This window comes from Diachasmimorpha longicaudata, chromosome 14, assembly GCF_034640455.1.
Source record: "Diachasmimorpha longicaudata isolate KC_UGA_2023 chromosome 14, iyDiaLong2, whole genome shotgun sequence".
NCBI classification, from domain to species: Eukaryota; Metazoa; Arthropoda; class Insecta; order Hymenoptera; family Braconidae; genus Diachasmimorpha; species Diachasmimorpha longicaudata.
The window spans coordinates 4,352,214-4,370,267 of record NC_087238.1 but is presented as its reverse complement, the minus strand read 5'-3'; the positions used below and the strand labels follow the sequence as shown (position 1 = coordinate 4,370,267).

Sequence of the window (18,054 nt, the reverse complement as noted above, 5' to 3'; positions counted from 1 at the left end):
GAATCAAATAGAGGATCAATCACAGTGAGTTTATTTGGAAAGTCAGTTTGGGGGAGGTTCTTTTGCGGTGGAATGAGATGAAAAGGGATTGCTGAGTATTTCGGGGCTCGGACAGTTGAGAAACAGCGGGGTTCAAAATTGGGGGGATGAGGGGGATATGCCAACAGCGTAATCCGTGGAAAACTCCTGATTTCGGGGTAGAGGATATTTCTGGGTTCGCGGACAGAGATTTTTTCAAAATAATCCGTCATCAAGAGAAAAATTCTCTGGAAATTACCGAACCGTTGGGTAATTAGCGATTGGTGATTTACGTTGTGTTTTAGTGAATTAATCTACTCTCCCTGTTATGACTGTTAAATTTATTGGTTTAATGTTAATATAATTTGTCGATTTTGTTGAATATTGGGTGTGACAAAGTGATCAAAGCAGAGGAGATGAAAAAAAAGTGGAAAAGGGGGAGATTACCCTCACGGAAAAAATATATACGCAGATAATTACATGTGATATAGCGTTGCGAGTGTGTCAGATGACGGTAGACAATTTTTCTCATCCATGACGGTCATAAGAGACTAAAAAAATGGCGATCATTTATCGTCTATGCAAATGAAGAAAAATGAAAAGTTTGTTTTTGAGTTTTCAATTAATTTTCACTTGAAGCCACTGAAATAAATAATTAATTGTGAGTGAAAATTTAAAGATAATCGACATATATTGAGCACATATATTATATTATATATATACTCGATAATACATGTGTTATGATCTGTATTAGTTGTCTTAGTTTGTCACGTACGTCATTTATTCACCAAATAATGAATATTTCATTTTCCCTCTTCTTTTTTATTTTTATTCTTTTATATTTATTTACACTTTTCCCCCTTTCTCAGATTCGTTTGAATTGATTTTTGCTGTTCTCAACATTTCTACTCCAATTCACATCCTCAGCTCCTCGGTCCCCCGGAGGAACCTTGAGAGACAACTGGATCCTTTGGACCTCATTACGAAGAAGAATCTCGCGTCAAGATTAAATTGACTATTTGGAGTTACACCTTCTCTCTTTCTGGTATTTTCCATCTGAGGTGGTGAAAACGAGTACAGTTGAAGATACCAGATAATGAAGTGTCATTTCAGTCATTAATTAGCTCGCATTTCCCGGCAATTGCCTTTAACAGGCGCATTGTTAACGAGGGAACAACTTTTTAAGAAAAGGAATAATGTTGTGTATTTGTAGTTCGTCTCAACTACATTCAGGAACGATTCTCCCTCTTCTCTTAACATTCGTCTCTACCTCAGAATTAATTTTAAAAAATTTGTTATATTTTTTACAAATTTTCTGATTTTTTTTCCGTTTTTTAAACCTTTTCGGTCGATTGATTTTCAGTCAAATAATGAAAAATATCAGAAAAAAAAATCTGCGGTGGCTTTTTCATCTAGATAATCATCTAAAAAATTGCAGAGAGGTCGAGGTCATGTACTGGTCGAGTTGGCATACAATACTCCATGTACATATGTATTATACATATATATTTTATTCATTCCAGTGCTAGAAAAGGGCAGAAGATGCCATAAAAGACGTTATACTGTATTTTGTTTAAACGGCATCGTATCTTTTCGCTGCCGTGGCTTCTCTTCAAAAGCAAAAATGTAATTTTTGCGAAAACAATTTCCGCGGATATCGCGAAACCCACAAAAAACTCATAAACCCTGATTGCCTGTAAATGTTTAAGCCGTCCCAGTGTGATTCCCCTATAAAAACGTCCTCTGTTTACTCCCGACTAAAAACAATCTCCGCAAATTGACAGTGATACGTCGATAACACTAACACTATCGTCCAGGACACGTGCAGTTGCACGCGCTAACATTTTTTAGTAGAACCACCCACATGCAGCCAAATCTGTACACGAGTGGAGATTAAACTTCTCCATAAATCGTTTCTCTCAGTCGTCATCTTTCACCCGCACGTGAACGAGCAACAATTTAATAATTATAGAATAATTATAAATGCCGAGCATCCCTTGGCTGACGTAGGGAAGACCCGGACAAGATGGACGACTACCGAAAAATCGTGATGAAGTCATTTTCAGTCACGAAATTTCCGAATGTTTTTTGCAAATTCATTTTTTGAGGAGCGAAGGGGGTGAACAAGAAAGTTGATCAGATTATTGACCGGTTTTTGATGAATATCTCAAAATGGGGGGGAGATATCGAAATTTTTATTATAACATGATTTGTGGAGAAAATTGAGTACTACAGAAAATGTTATTACAAAAATTTCGTTATGTGTCTTCAGTTTGGAGATATCATTAAAAAACTGGAGTCAGATAAAAGTTAACTTTCTTCGTTTTGCAACTTTGGTACCGAATTCTGCTGTTTTTTTTTTCTTTATTCATTTTTCCTCAAAAAAGGAGAGGTATGTATCACCTCAGGCTGACAGAACATGGGGGTATATGATATTAATTTTTTTTTGACAATTAAATGTAATAAAAATGTCTCGGGTTGAAACCTCTGATTCATCTTATTTTACCTCGCGTCCCATTTTGCCCGGGTATTCCCTATATGACAGTTGAATTGTACAGTTCCACAGTTCGCTTATTCGCATTTAAACTCCAACACAGCGAAACTATATGTTTCACTCAGTGCGATGTCGGGATCCTGGACCACCACCCATACACCCTTAACGCGGATGAATAGATTAGTATTGGAAAGTTGTGGCTTGTGGTTGATTTCATTCTACTTCCACTCCGCCAACACGTGTCGGTGAAATTCTAAAATTGTTTGTTCATAGTTAACAATAGGCACGACAGCAACAGTTGTTTCTCAGTCGGGTATTAACGAATTAATTGTTTTTTGTTTCTCCTGTTGCAGATTATTTCCGGGATTTTATGGTTGAGAACGTCAAGGGATACACCATTTCCGGGGAATCATGGAGCTGCAGACAGAGGTGAGTTGTCACGGGGGAAATTAATTTGTTTAGTGAGCATTTGTCGAGATGTGGAGGTGCAATTTATTAGAAACAAAAATATTGGTCGTTGTGAGTCTTAAACTATTGAAAGTTTTGGATAAATTCTTTATATTCACAGACATAAGTGAAAAACTCAATGGAAACTGTTAATTTCGGAATAATTTTTCTGTGAAAATTTGTGGAAATTCGAAAATTGAAAATAAATTCAGAAATTCCTGATTTTTTAAATTTTTATTTAAAGAGAATTTCGATATTTTTGATCCATTTCAAACTGGATTAATTTATTTATTGAATCTTTTTCCAAATGTGATTTTCATAATTGAAAATTGTCAATAAAAACATTCAACAGACTAAATTTCACTTTACTTTTTCCCCCAAAATTAATCAAGAACTAAAAAATTCAAATGAATTCATGAATTCACACTGTTTTTAATTGAAAGAGTTCTCGACTTTCAATTTCTGACAATTTAGAAATCTCATTGACTTTCTAATGAAATTTAGCGTTTGAAACTGCTCCCCCCAAGTGACGCACGATCTTTAATTTATTTAACCAACAAAAAACAAATTTTTATCACGAAGATAAATTAATACCTCGAGAAAATAATGTGTTTCGCGTATATAATTTTCCGTCGTGTCCATTAGCATGAAACCCATTTCATCTGAAATAGGGAATACAGTATTCAGAGTTGAGACAGAGCAGCCAACATCATAGGGAATTAACCAGAGTCGCAGCCGGATATACCTGGATATTTGATGTGCACTTCTACGGCGAAGGGCAGGGGGATATTTCCGCGTCATGCATCATTCAAATTCCACATTCTGCTTATCCCGTCCTCGAGGGTAGTCGCAGAGTGAATGTCACATGAAATTTACAGTTTTTCGAATAATTCGGTTGGCTCCCACTTCGTCAGGACTAGATAAGAAATCCTACTCGAGGACCGCTCTTACACAGATCATTAATATTCCCATCATTTCTGTAATTAAAATCCACCCCATATCAAAATTAAATAAATTCAATAAAAACAATTAAACACTGGTTATCGTGAAAAAAATAATCCGAAGACAATTTTATTCACTTGCCACCAGGAAATCCACGAAAATATTTCACTTGCATTTTCTAAATTCACTTATAATTAATAACTATTCTCCGCAGAAATTTGTTTGTGTGAATTCCAACCCTTCAATTTGCCCTCCGACGACAGAATTTGGTCTCGTATTTCGCGACTGTCAACGATCTTTACCCACTCAAAAAATGACCGATGATTCTTCCGTTACATTGTTGCGTATACAATTTCACCTAAGAAATTGTGCACCCCCTCCCTCCCCATCCCACTCCCCCAGATCCATTATCGTCCGAGAATTGAAATGGGGGTGAGAATATTCCTCTAATCCCCTCAGGAAGGCTGAAAGCGCCATCTACCCGCTGATTACCTCTTCCCACCCTTTCAGAGAATATAATTCCCAGGAGAATCGCAACTCCCGTAAAAATGTTAACTAACAATTTTAGTTGAAATTTAAACAAAATTCTTTCATCAATTCTCATCGATTTATTTCGCATTAAAAATCGAACGTTTCCATTGATATCATATTATATTATATTATATTTATTTATTTACATATTTATTTTGTTTCTCAATGGAGAGGACAACTGAATAGACTGAAAAATTTTTCAAAAATTTGTTTCAAGGAATTTCTGTAGAAAATATTTTACTTGAGCTGAATAGAAACCTGAAATTCTCCGAATGGAGAGAATGAGAACGAAAAAAAAAACGTCGGTCGTGTTTGAAGTTTTCCTGCTTATTGAATTTTTTATTAAATTGTTCAATACAACAGTTGTGGCGGGAGGATCCTCCTCGTCGATATTCCCAAAATTCAATAGTCAAAAACTCACCGGTAGCGTATCATAAATTTGCATACACTTGCGACATTATCCATTTCCACGTGTGACTCCAGCACTTCCACCAGACATTCTCCGTGTTTTCTACATGCATTTGCCACTCCATGTGGATGAAAAATAGCATACCACTGAAGCCGCACGTAACGTATAAATATTCATCACCCCAACATTAATATTAGCATTTCGATTCATAGTGGTGAGCTTCTGTGAGGAATGTTAATTGAGATCGCGCCCCCAAAATCATGTACTTCGCAAACGGCTGTTCATAAATAATTTTTTCCCCCTCTGACGTGCAATAATTTTTTGTTGTTCCATTTATGATCCGCGCGGTAATGGTTAACTATCGATGGGTGTAAACACTGGTTCCGTCGATTTTTTTATTAACAATAAAAAAACTGGTTAAATTGGAGAAGAAAATTCCGCAGCGAAATGACAAGGAGATCAGCCACTCCTGACTATCCACCGGTTTTTTATGAATATCTCGAAATTTAAGGAAGATAGCAAAATTTTCGTTAGGACCTTTTTTGTAGAGTACATTGAGTACTACAATACATGTCATTACAAAAATTTCGGTATTTCGCTTAGATTTCGAGATATTGCTAAAAATGCGAGGGGGGTCTGGCCTAACTTATCGTTTTACTACTGCGCCAGTGAATTTTGAATATTCATGTCTATGCATCAGGAAACTACTAAATAAATACGAGAATATATTTTGCGACACAATGAGTGCAGATGGTACCTAGAAAAGCTCCGGATCTTTTACGACTTTGATAGAGAAAAGTTTAGTCGAATGAAAGTGGTAGCATACGAAGTACGTACTATTTTTCATTCTCACTGTGTGACGTGGATATTGGGATTTATGGTGCTCACAAGAAGTACGTATGGTGTCTCCTCGGAGCTTACATTTATTCTTCCAGGATTTTGAGATCGTAAGGTGACTAGACAGCTTCAAGTTTCATACGTCTTGATGAAGTTTATGGGATTACCGATAAAATTCTGGTATTTTAGCCAAAAAAAAAATTACTCGTCGCTGTCCCCTTCAAAAAATGTGAACATTACTCGACCGTAGGGACAAACATAAATTAAACAAAATAAAATCATTCAATAGAAACATTAAAAAAATAGATCAAAGTAATGTTTATTATTTTTAATTTTCAATTAATTGATTGGTATTAATTTTTAAATCGGTCTCATTCATTTTTTTATTACCGTTTGGAAGATAAAATCAAATGTAGTGCGTTTTTCTGCGAAATTTTCATTTATTTTACCATCGGCTAATTTATTCAAACGAAGTTTAACGTTGAACGTAAGACGAATAATTCCATCATTACAAAAGCCACTGCATATTACGAGTTGCAATGGATAAGTTTATCTCTGACACACTATGGTAATAAGTCGTAACAAAAGGCTAATTAATCAAACCTGCTCTTGTCGACGGCTCCGTTCGTCACAATAATTACAGCTAGTCCTTTACAAGTGGCACGCAAATGTGGAGAACAATAGTCTCGTCTTAAAATGGTCTCAATTGTCAAGTTGATAAGAAAAAAAAACCAGTTAATTTTTTTTGTGCTCAGAAAACTCCTTTGAAAACTTTATAAGGGAGCTATTGCACACGTAATCGTCTGCCTTTGCCCGCAAATTAAATCAAATATTTATTTTGAATTTTCAGTCACCGGGAAATTCAACGACGACTGTCGGTAGCACTGTCGCCGAGGAGGAGTTCAAGAGAATCACCCAGGAACGAAGGCTGGAGTGTATGGAGGCACTCGCCCTTAATACAACCCCTCCACCTGGTGAGATTTATATTTCCTACTCCATAACTTCCTCATAAATTTCTATTGGATTTTTATGCTTCTCATCTTCTCGTATCTAAACGCCTCAAGGCACTCGCTCGGCCTTTACTTTCTAAAGAATTCCACGGGTTCATAAATTCTCGAACAGTTGCATTGTGCATGAGGTGTCTCTAACACTCGTGTAAACCAATACATCAAGTTACAAGTAAATATTTTCCTTCCATTTCATCAAAAATGATTGTTTGGAAATTTTTTAATTTTAAAACTCTGCGACTTTGGGATTTTGATGTTTTTATTGACAATTATTTTTATTTGATGAAAGAAATTATAAAGTCATGAAGTTCTTGAGATCTAAATTAACTTAGATAATTTTATTATAATTGAGAATACCAGAAAGTCGTTTAATTAAAATTATTTTTGTTTGAAAAACTATCGAGCCATTGATTTTGTAGAAATTAAGTGAAAAGTTACTCCAATCTCAACCAAAAGTGATGATTTTGCAATTACTTTGTTGAACTATTCGCCCCAAAAATTTAAACAAAACCTGTAGAGTAAGTATTGAACACAACACCAACCTTAACAGCACTAAATGTTTTCACAACCAATTGAGATTTTTCCAGTTCTCTGACTTCATTTTTTAAAAAATTCCCTTTGTATAATCATTCAAAAACATACAACAAGTTAATCCCTCAAACTCGACAATTTTATTAAAAAAATCACAATCAGAAACTGTAAATTATTTCCTCAAACCTGAAACTTCACGATCGTATTCACCAAAATAAAATCGGCTATAACCAATCAATTGTCGCTGAAACTTCGACATTTTTAAAAACAGAATCCCTCAATCTATAACTCGTACCTCCAATAACTCAGCACTATAACAGGTGTACAACTGTTATCTATATCTTGACCTTTCGACGTCGTTCTAGCACAACCCATTTCATGTACCGCCAGGACCAGTTACGATAACTTTTCAATGCTCATCCCATACGATAAACTCGTTTAATCGTTACGTTTTTATGGGTTAAAACCATTAAAAAGGTGGATTGAACATCGTCACGATGTTTGAGAAGGGAAGCACTATTGATTCGAGTGGATATCGATTTGCCATTGAATTTCAAAGGCAGAAGTCAAAGGTTAATACTTCCTCCTTAATCGATTGCAAGATCACAATCGCACTGATTTTTCAACGCAAAATTTTTTCCTCATCGCACATACCTTTGTATTAAATTTTCACTACACCATCAGCTGAGGAATGTGCGTATTATGTTAATGACCAAAAAATATCGAACGATCTCAGTAATTAGCCACTGCCACGATCACTGGATCACTCGGTTTTTCTGCGTTTTCCTTCGTTCGTCGATGATACGGTTGTCAGGACGGCCTTTAAAATACGATACATTAAATAAATAATTACGAGAACAGAAATACTCAGGAAGCTATAAACATCCAGGAGAGCCACTTGCCACCAGGGCATATCGACGATGGGGGATCGTAGGGCACCTCGACCGTGTCTGATAGCATATTCAACCCAATAAACCGCGGTCTCCATTGCACTCATGGGACGATCAAGAAATCTCATCGCTTCATGCTTCGCTGCCTCTCTGCGAATCGGAAAAGAGAATCATCGATTGATTCATATTTCAAGGGTTTAGGGAATTTCAGGGTTCGGTGGTAGGAAATCTTAAATAATACCCAGGGATATTCCCGGGAGAATTATTTAAATGAATTTTTCACAAATTTTTTTCACTTTAAAATCATAAAATGCAGTACAAAGTCGTGAGTTTTTGCATCACTGCAAAAAAAAATGGTATGAAAATTAAAATTTCTGGTGCAACGTGTGATAAGAAGTCGGTTGAGGGAATGGGATGCGCTGATAGTAAAATTATATTTTTATCGTTAATGCATTTAAAGGAATTCGCAACTTTATGACTTCGCAGAGGGACAAAATGTGAGTCTAAAGGCTGATGCCCTCGGGTGAGAGATTATTGTTTAAAAAATTTCCATTTCGTGTTTCTTTAATTTGAATATTTGATTTCCACTTGAAGCGTTTGAGGGAGTTCAGACTGTTGATAGCAAACCGTGAATAATACGTGTGCAATATTCAAGTGAGAGTACTTTAAATCAAATATTATCATAATAAATTATAAATTAAGATTTATGATATTATTATGCATAAAAAACTACATAAAAAATATTATTATTGTGAGCGATATGTGTAATGATTGTGAAAAGCTAACGAGCAGTTAATATTGTTTTACCTGTACTTGGGTTTATATAAGATTTCATTAACAGCCCAATGAAACGACTCCTCATTCAGATTATGAATATCCAATTCGAGTGCCATTCCCAGAGACTGATAATGAACAATATTATTATGTTGATCCCCAAAGAGGGGAATCCCGATGAGGGGAACTCCGTAGGTGAGGGCCTCCTGGGTGCTCATCAAGCCTCCATGAGTAATAAACATTTTCGTATTATTATGAGCTGTAAAAAAATCATTTACACTAATTTATCACAACATGTCAGTAGCCCCGTAGTTAAGCGAGATAAGCCGACGTGTTTTCAGGCCATATCTCCGAATCTAAGAGAGATAGCGAAATTTTTGTAATGACCTTGGTTCTAGTACTCCCTCCGCTCCACAAAAAAGGTCATGATAAAAATTTTGCTATCTCCCTCAGACTCCGAGATATTCATCAAAGACTGGGCGATCGTGATGGTCAATCATCGTGAATCGCTAAAAATGATAATCAAGAGTCGTGAGGAAGTTTGTTGATGAATCTCTGACCTAGCACAGCCACTTGAGGTATCCAGGATGATGTCATTACGTTATCAGGAAGCCCAGGGAGGAGAGCAGTCTTATTAGCCACTTTCATCAGGACTCTTACTGGTGCTATTCCCCTGAATACCGAGTAAATTGCTCTCATAGTCGCGTCAGGGAACGTTTCAATATTCACCATGGATCCAAGTGTAAAGTAGATTACACCAGAGGTACTATCATTCATCCACTTCTCCATTTCCTTGGGATAAAGAATGAAACATTAATAGTCATTTCACTATCTCGCTGGTGTAACTGGAGAAACCAATCCATTTCAGTCAAGATAAACTTCATTAATTTTACAACATCCACTTAGGGATTCCCTAGACCGAAACAAAATTTTAAATTCGTAAATTGGTTCAATTTTTCGCGAGACAATCGCTAGACTAAACATCGAGTTTCGTTCCATCAGTTCTAAAATAGTAAATTCGAAAGGAATTGATTTCTCAGCACATCCAAGATCTCCAGGTGGAAGTCCTCCTCCATTTGAGCCACTGGAAGTCGTCAATATTTTCCCTGAATGTTCTCATCCCTTAAAACTCATGTACACCACCACAATAGACAAATAACCAGTATTTTCACTCAACTCTCCCCAAAATTACTCACACCGACATTTACCTTTGCGAGTGGAACATAGTTCGCTTCCACATGAAGTCCAGCAACTCCAATAACCCCGGGTGTAGTTGGTTGAATGCCATTGAGACTGTGCCACGAATTCACCAGTGCTAAAACTACATCTTTCTCGAGGTCTCGCAGTGGTGGAATATCGGGATCAATGTATTTTCTCATCTGCGCATTTTGCACAGTATCGGTATAGTACCAATACCTCATATTATTAGAGTGAGTCTTGACAGTGTTCAGCACACGATCGAAGAAGGACATGGGATGTTTGTTACTCGTGAAAAAAGCTGGAACGAATGCTGGATATTGCAGCTGACCCAGACCGGTTTCCAGCCATGGAAGAGGTACCGTTGAACTCGCCATTATCACCGGTACGTTCAACACGTGGCCCAGGCCGATAAAACAATTAGCCCCGAATGACTGAAATTTGAATAGACCCGTCCAGACCGTCGCTAATCACGAATTACAATGACAGAAGAATCTTCAGTCGTTAATAACTCAAAAAAAGTGTCCAAGTCCCTCATTTTTTTTTATTTTCACTTGATGCTGTCAAGGTTCAAATGCAAATGGGAGTCACTCACATATAGACCACTAAAAAAATTATTTTTTGTGTTCAAAAATGGATTTTGAAATTTTTTCGTCCAGAGAAGATTTCTTGGACAAAATAAATTCTCCCTCTCCCTCAAAATAAATTCAGAAAATTCATTTTTAATTAATATACAAATCCAATTACGCCTCTGGATTCGATTTCCCTTTGATGAATGACAAGTGTGGGCCCTGTTCATTAACTGACCCATCAAATCATCCCTATCCCACCAGTCATCCTCCATCAAAAAATCGTAGAACCGAAAAAAATATATTTAACGTACCTCCACGATTACCAGATCGTACGGTGGGTCCTGCGGTGGATTTTTGATGATCTCCTGGACCTCCGGCAGTCCCAAATACTCACAGAGCCCATTCCCAAATGGCAGGGCTATGATAGGAAGTGTGTCCTCCCCCAATTGTGAAGCGAATTTAACATTCCACCGGTTAACGAGGCTCTCCTCCCTCCCCTCGAGATTCACCACAACTTTGTAATTCTTAAGGGGTTTCTTCAGAGGATAAACCGTCATTACATCCATCTGATGGCCCCTGTCCACCAATCCCTTGATCAATGCATCGAACATCATCTGATGACTCCTCGATTGAAACGGAAATATTGCGAGGATTCGGTGCGCTGAACTCTCGATGGAAAAATTCATTAACAAAATAATTACAATCGACCAAAAAAATTTAATCTCCATCGTTTCCTCGTTGACAATTTACTGGTCTCGTTCACGTTAATTGGTCGAGGGAATATTGTATTCTTGCGGTTACTCTATGCAAAGATCCTCCGGAGCAGTCCCACCAACTGATACCACACCACTAGACTCTTCACTCCAACGACCACCTCTTATCATGCAACAGCAATTCATACGGTCTCAGGCTATACTACCTCATCACTGATAACCGGGAAATAAACGGATGTCCACTAAGCGGTGTCTGGTCTCTCCTCGTGAAGACGTGACACTGGGAATCCGCCCCGGTACCACAAGATTCGATAGAAATTATTTTCGTGATTCAGTGAGGATAAACCACAAATTTCCAATTACTGAGGATCTACGGTTATGCGCTCACGTTTTAAATTTTTCCTCATTATTATTAAGATTAGTCACGAGATTGTGTCAACATTGGTGATGATATTGATACGATAACGGGTATCGAATTGGAATTCGCTGATCTTGAAATGTAGATTATCTCGGGGGTCTGGGATCCATTGAGAGAGCGAGGGAGTCTCTGGACACGTGCGAAATTGTATAAGTTATTGGTGATACCGTATTATATTGTAGGATTATAATTGTAATACTTATAATATTAATTTCGACAATGACAAAAGAAGTAATTGGATGAATTTTAAAAAATGAGAGAACTTTTCTTGACAACGAAAAGAAAATTAAATTCATTCGAAGACATTTTCGGGGGAATTTTTTATTCATTTTTTTCATCGATGGGAGATATGGATTATCTTCGGATATCTGTACCAAGAAATTGATAGAATCTCTAATTTCAATTAATTTCGTTTTACTTCAAAGTTCAAGGATTTTGGAAAAATAATTTTCAGAGAGAAATTCTGTGGAAATATAAAACTTTGTCGATTTTTTATGTTCTCCATATTTACTTTCGTTTTATTTTTCAGTTCCCCTAGCTCACTCGGGCCAGCACCTCAGCCTTGACTTTACCTTAACGAAGGTCAAATTTTAATGATTTTTTTACACACTCGCGAATCCGTAATAAGCAAAAAAATTGACAATTTAATGAATGGAGACTCAACGTACTCGAAGCATCTCCAGAAGTATTCATTACATTACGCAAAGATCCTCCCCCTTAAATGCACCTCATCACGATGAATATCCTTCATTAAAACGGGGTAATAAGGGTACAGTGCAGCAACACAAATTGCATGTCATTGCTGACATTCTAGTTCCGGGTTATGTAATACTTGGTAATGAATATTAGTACGAAATTATGGTGCGTGATGTGTTCCACCAATATTAAGGTGAGTTGCCCCAAACAACTCATTTTATTATTTAACAGTGGCACAATCCTACGCAACCTGTTGTCAGTGTTTTTCTTCAAAAATAATTTTTTTATTTCCCTCATAAAAATGTCCAACGCAAGAAAGAATTAGTAAATGTTAAATCGATTCGCGACTCGGCCCCGAACTAAAAATAATTTTCTAAAAATAATAAAAATACTTTTCTGAAAAGAATTTTTTAAACGAAAGGCAACTGAGACGTTGAAGAAAACCTCTGCATAATATCAACGTCAAGTTGTCACTCATCAAATTATGATTTTTTTTCTCCTTATCATGTGTGTCCAAGTGAGGTAATAAAAACAATAACGAATTCATGAATTTTTTCAACAACGGAAATTAAATAAACCGCTTGGAATTTATTAATTTATTCGCCTTGACTTCGTTCGTGTTATTTTCTCTCTCTCGATGCTTTCAATTACCCTCTCGTCTCCTCTCGATTATTCATTACGTTTTAATTAATTTTCTTGGCGGGGGATACGTGGGTAACGATAACAGTCCTCAAGAGAAACTGGACCAAAGCGATGATAGCGAAAATAACTGAGACAATGAGTAGGATCGTAACAGCGTAAACATCAAGAAGAGCAATTTGCCACCAGGATAGGTCTAGAGCTGGGGATCTGAGTGGCTTGTTACCGTATCTTATGACATATTCCACCCAATAGATCGCTGTGTCCAAGGGGTTGCGAGGACGGTCTGTGAATTTTGCTGACACCATTTTGCTCGTCTCTCTGGAACACATCATCATACGATAAATTTCAAGATTCGACGAACTTGAAATAACATTTATTCAGTTTTTAATCATTTTTTTGACTCGTATAGTCCACATAATGGGGTATGCAGACTGTCATTATTATTGAATTCAATGACCCACATTTTTTCATGTTCTTACATTTATTCTATAAATTAAATATATTTTTAAAAACATTAAAAATACGATTTGCGAATTGCAGTCGTTCAGAGATTTACAATTGAATTTGAATACCATTAAGATTAAGGTTTGCATCAATTGTTCATTTTAATGTTCACTAAGTGTTCATAAAAACCGAGGGAAAGTCAAAGAGTCGCGATAAAATGGCAAAACACTCAGCTTTTCAAGGTAATTAATTATTTTCGAATATTAAAAAAATTATAAACAATTTCTGGATGAATTTTTATCGAAAAAAGGGATGTTAGTGAGTTGGAATTGTTGTTAAAAACATACTTGTAGATCGGGTTGAATAAAATCTCATTCAACGTCCAGTCCAGCTTCTCCTGAGTCATGTGAACAGGATCCACCCTCAGTGCGATATTTTTAGCGACATATAAATCAATATTCACAAACTGATCGGCAAAAATTGGCATTCCGATCATGGGAACAGCGTAGGTGATGGCTTCTTGCGTTCCCATCAACCCTCCGTGAGTTATAAACGCCCTAATTTTAGGGTGTTCTGCAAAAAACACAAAATCGTCCTTCCGTTTAAAGACAGACAGCATTAAATTCAAGGATAGTCTCTTCCTCCCCCTTTTCATGCTATTAACATAAAAAATAAAAATATCAATCGAACTGGACAGAACAATAATTTTCCCCCCATTTTCTGACTGAATTTTAATTTAAAAAAAGGGTTGGAGTTGACACTGGATTATTTTTTTTTTAATTTTCTTAAATTCTCTTACTTAACACTTTGAGCTGTGGCATCCATGAAAATGTCCGGATGTTCCTGGGCAGACCAGGTGGCAGTAGCTCGGGTCGTGGTATTTTCATCAACACTCTCACCGGAGATATTTTCCCCAAAGATTTGTAAAGAATGTCCAGCACATGCGGTGGAAATGATTCGATTTGCATCATAGATCCGAATGTGAAGTACACAAAACCCTCAGGACTTTCGTCCAGCCACTTTTTGTCGTCCTATGGAAATCCAATTTTCGAAGAATATGAAAGAAAAGTTTCTGTATAAAATATCAGATAATGACTTTCTAAAACTATTTCCATAAAAGACTCAAAAATTCACGATTGAATCAAAATCCGTTCGACAATTCTATTGAATTTATAGTGAATCCCATATTACGTGGAGAGAATGGTTTTTGAAAAATTCCAGTCGCTGGAAATTTTATTGGAGAAAATGAGAATTTTTTCCTGGAACTTCCGTAAAAAAATTTAAAAAACTCCCAGTGATTTTACTATTAAAATTTCCGCAAATCTTTTCGACTAATGAAATTCAATCGCAATCGACTGGAATTTTCCAGCGACTTTTCAACAATTTTTCCTGAAATTTTGTTTCACAAATGTTAACTTCGTTTTCATTATTTAGTTTATCTCCTTTTGATCGTACAAATGTGGATAAAATACCGTATGATATGAGTATTTGAAACATTGAACACAAACAGTTGCATTAATTATAGAAAATGATATCAATACCTCGGGTATATCAGGACCATCGTCCTGCACGTGCAATCCCCCCACCTCTATCAAGCCCGGCGTGGTAGGTTTCACCCCATTTAATGCATAATGAGAATTCACGATGATTAAAGCAAGATCACGTTCCAATTCTCGTACCCCAGGACTATTCGCCCCAAAATGCTTTCGTATTATATCATCCTGAGGTGATGTGTGATAGTCAAAGTATCTTTTGTAGTAAAATGTGTGAAGAAAATTGTACAGTCGATTCCAGAAATTCATGGATTTCTTGTATTCGAGGAGATTATTTGGAACGAATGCTAGATTTTCTGGATTTGCTATCATGTCATTGGACCACGGATACAGAGCAGCTGAACTTATTCCAATTACAGGGACCTTATAATGAGGACCGAAGGCCATAAAGCAATGAGCACTGAAGATCTGAAAGTCATTAATAGTTTTAATAATAATTAAATTATATTTTGGGGTTTTTTATGATAAATTCTTTAAAATGTTTGGTTACTCTATTTTATTGTGTATAAAATTAAGACGTCATCAACTGTTGAATTGGATAAAACAATTTTTTATATGAATTTTATTGAAAGAAATAAAAAATATCAAAACTGTTCTTTAGTGGAATTTTCCATTCGGTTTTTTTAGTAGAGAAATTGGATCAGGGCCACTAATAATTGGAAGTCAAGCGATTTACACTTTAATTGTTGCTAATGGAAGTACCATTGAGGACAGTAAATTATTGAGATGAAAATATCATCTCAAAACTGAGACAATTTTTTTTATCTCAACTCACAAAGACTCTGAACCTAAAATATTTTTTAAAACAAGTTAAAAAAAAAATTTCAAGAGAACTTTTTATTGTTTTTATTGTTTTCGTAAATATGATATGTAATATATATGAAATAATTAAAAACTCACTTCCACAATCACCAGATCATAAGCCGGATTTTTCGGTGGATTTTTAATCAGCCTTTGGAGTTCTGGATGATCTAGTCCCTCTGCGCAGACCCTATTCCCTGCCTCCAGGGCAATAAACTTGACAATATCGTTCTTCATGATCTCCTTCATTCCCTCGTAAGTCATATTATTAACTAATTTGGGCAGTGCCGAGGGAATCTCGATGTCGTGGTAATTTTTAACCGGTTCTTTCAACGGAAAAGGACTGATAACGTCCACCTGATGACCTTTCCTAGCGAGACCCTTCATCAGCTGCTCAAACATCATCATGTGGCTCTTGGCATTGAACGGAAAAATCCCGAGGATTCTACAGCTCGAGGATTCCGTTACTACGAGTATCAGAATCAATAGAAATTCCAATAATTTTGAGCTCTGCATTTTGGAGGTTTAATTAACGCAGCACAAATTATTCCCGAAAATAATTCTCTAAAAATTCATCGCCCCGAATTCTTGAAATTGTGTACACTATTTTTCTGTTCTTTTAAATGAACAGAATCAATTTTTTTACCATGAATGTTTTAATAAACTAACTTGTATGTTAACACGAAAATTTTTCCATTGAACGTTTTTATGAAAACAAATTCACAGTTGAGCCGGAGATTTTTTTCTATTGAATTGGAATGTTCTATTGAAATCACTAGACTTTTTTGTGATTTTTTTTCACGTGAATGTGTGAAACTTATTGACAATGCACCACAACTGAAATTCTATGTCTCCCGTTCACAACCTCCACCAAGTAACTCTACATTTCCCAGTATTTATCATCCCCTCTAACGCAAATGTCTCTCGCCCAAATACACGAGCTCTAGAGGAAGAAATACGATAAATGGGGATAAATAATGGCACATCCAACGTTCGCAACAATGCCACAGTACAAAATTATTTCTGAGTTGTGAACTCATCATTTATTCAGTCGTTACGTCCTCCAGTAGTATTTTTACATTTGTTCGGACATGAGATTATTACAGACCCAATTAATGAATATGCCTCTCCAGTAGTGTGAGTCAATTTAATAAAACGTTCGATTGGGGTTGAAAAAATATTCTGAACTATTCTTCATCACGAGTTATAATTAAAAATGACTGCAAAGTGCGACTGATAATTCGCAGAACCTGCGAACAGCAGAAAAAATTGGGGAGGATTCCTCTTCAATAATTAACAATCGCCAATTTTCTGTTATTAAATCTTTCCGACAGTGGCTGTAGTGGTGTCGTGGGACAGAATATCACCGAGAACACAAAGAAAAATAAATCCAGATAAGCGAATTGTCATAAATCCTGATTTAAACGACCCGATCTAAATTTCAAATTCGGAAGATTAGTGAGCATTCAGTATCATGCGGTGCCAAGCGAAACGTCAATCTGAATGCGGCACCTGGCTAGTCCCGCGGTTGTTATCATTCTTCATCCGCAATTGATCGGATATGAGTTGAATCATCTCGCGAATTATCATAAATTCACCTGATCGTTTGGTTCGACAGAAGCGAGTCAAAACCTGGTAAAAAAGAGCTGTCAGTGACACCGTCAAGGTCTAATTTCCCTCCTCTTCCTCCCAATCTAACACTTCATGAAATTATCTACATTACATTTGGAGATTCTTTCGAATAGAAATATTTGACACAAAATATTATTTATAAAAAATCAAAGGAATTTATTCTCCTTTCGATTTTCCTGGAGGGATTTCGCAGGTCAAACTGTTGTAATTGTTATAAATTTATATCTAATTATATTTATGGCAATGTATCACTTATATAATTTATTATAGTTATATTCCAATTTTTTAAGGTCGTAATCGTGTAAAATATTCATTTAACATTTTTTTTAATGTTTATGGAAAAGGATTAATTTCTCTCCATAAAATAAAAGTCTTTAATGTCATTGACGAATATTTGTTTGGATTTTTCCAGTGGAAGTCAACCAAAAATCCAACGAAATTGTCTCTAGACTTCACTAAATTACACCGTGATTTTTTCATGCATAATATTATATCCCATCCCTTCT

At 36.1% G+C, this 18,054-nt stretch overlaps 2 protein-coding genes across 4 annotated transcripts in view; one reads left to right on the top strand and one right to left on the bottom strand.

The window, feature by feature from the left end:
• Nucleotides 1–18,054, top strand: part of LOC135169098 (calcitonin gene-related peptide type 1 receptor) — a 60,832-nt gene that overhangs the window by 4,023 nt on the left and 38,755 nt on the right. For all 3 annotated transcript variants that reach the window (XM_064133820.1, XM_064133822.1, XM_064133821.1), the window contains exons 2-3: nucleotides 2,866–2,941; nucleotides 6,529–6,652. In XM_064133820.1, coding sequence (XP_063989890.1) covers nucleotides 2,924–2,941; nucleotides 6,529–6,652 — 142 coding nt within the window. In that variant the 5' untranslated portion in view covers nucleotides 2,866–2,923. The remainder of the gene's footprint in view (nucleotides 1–2,865; nucleotides 2,942–6,528; nucleotides 6,653–18,054) is intronic.
• Nucleotides 6,994–16,815, bottom strand: LOC135169350 (uncharacterized). The gene is made up of 10 exons (XM_064134294.1): nucleotides 16,016–16,815; nucleotides 15,104–15,523; nucleotides 14,362–14,593; nucleotides 13,910–14,135; nucleotides 13,169–13,436; nucleotides 10,961–11,395; nucleotides 10,089–10,511; nucleotides 9,441–9,672; nucleotides 8,914–9,139; nucleotides 6,994–8,256 (listed from the first exon to the last, which is right to left on the bottom strand). Exons 1-10 carry the CDS (start codon nucleotides 16,430–16,432, stop codon nucleotides 7,980–7,982), a joined length of 3,156 nt encoding a protein of 1,051 aa, XP_063990364.1. The 5' UTR covers nucleotides 16,433–16,815; the 3' UTR covers nucleotides 6,994–7,979.

Bases quoted from the DNA above. Each gene is read 5' to 3' on its own strand.
- LOC135169350 (XM_064134294.1), bottom strand. From the start codon at position 16,432: ATGCAGAGCTCAAAATTATTGGAATTTCTATTGATTCTGATACTCGTA. The intron at 10,512-10,960 runs GTACGTTAAATA...TTCAAATTTCAG, and splicing joins ACGATCTGGTAATCGTGGAG to TCATTCGGGGCTAATTGTTT. The intron at 9,673-10,088 runs GTAAATGTCGGT...CTTTATCCCAAG, and splicing joins ACTATGTTCCACTCGCAAAG to GAAATGGAGAAGTGGATGAA.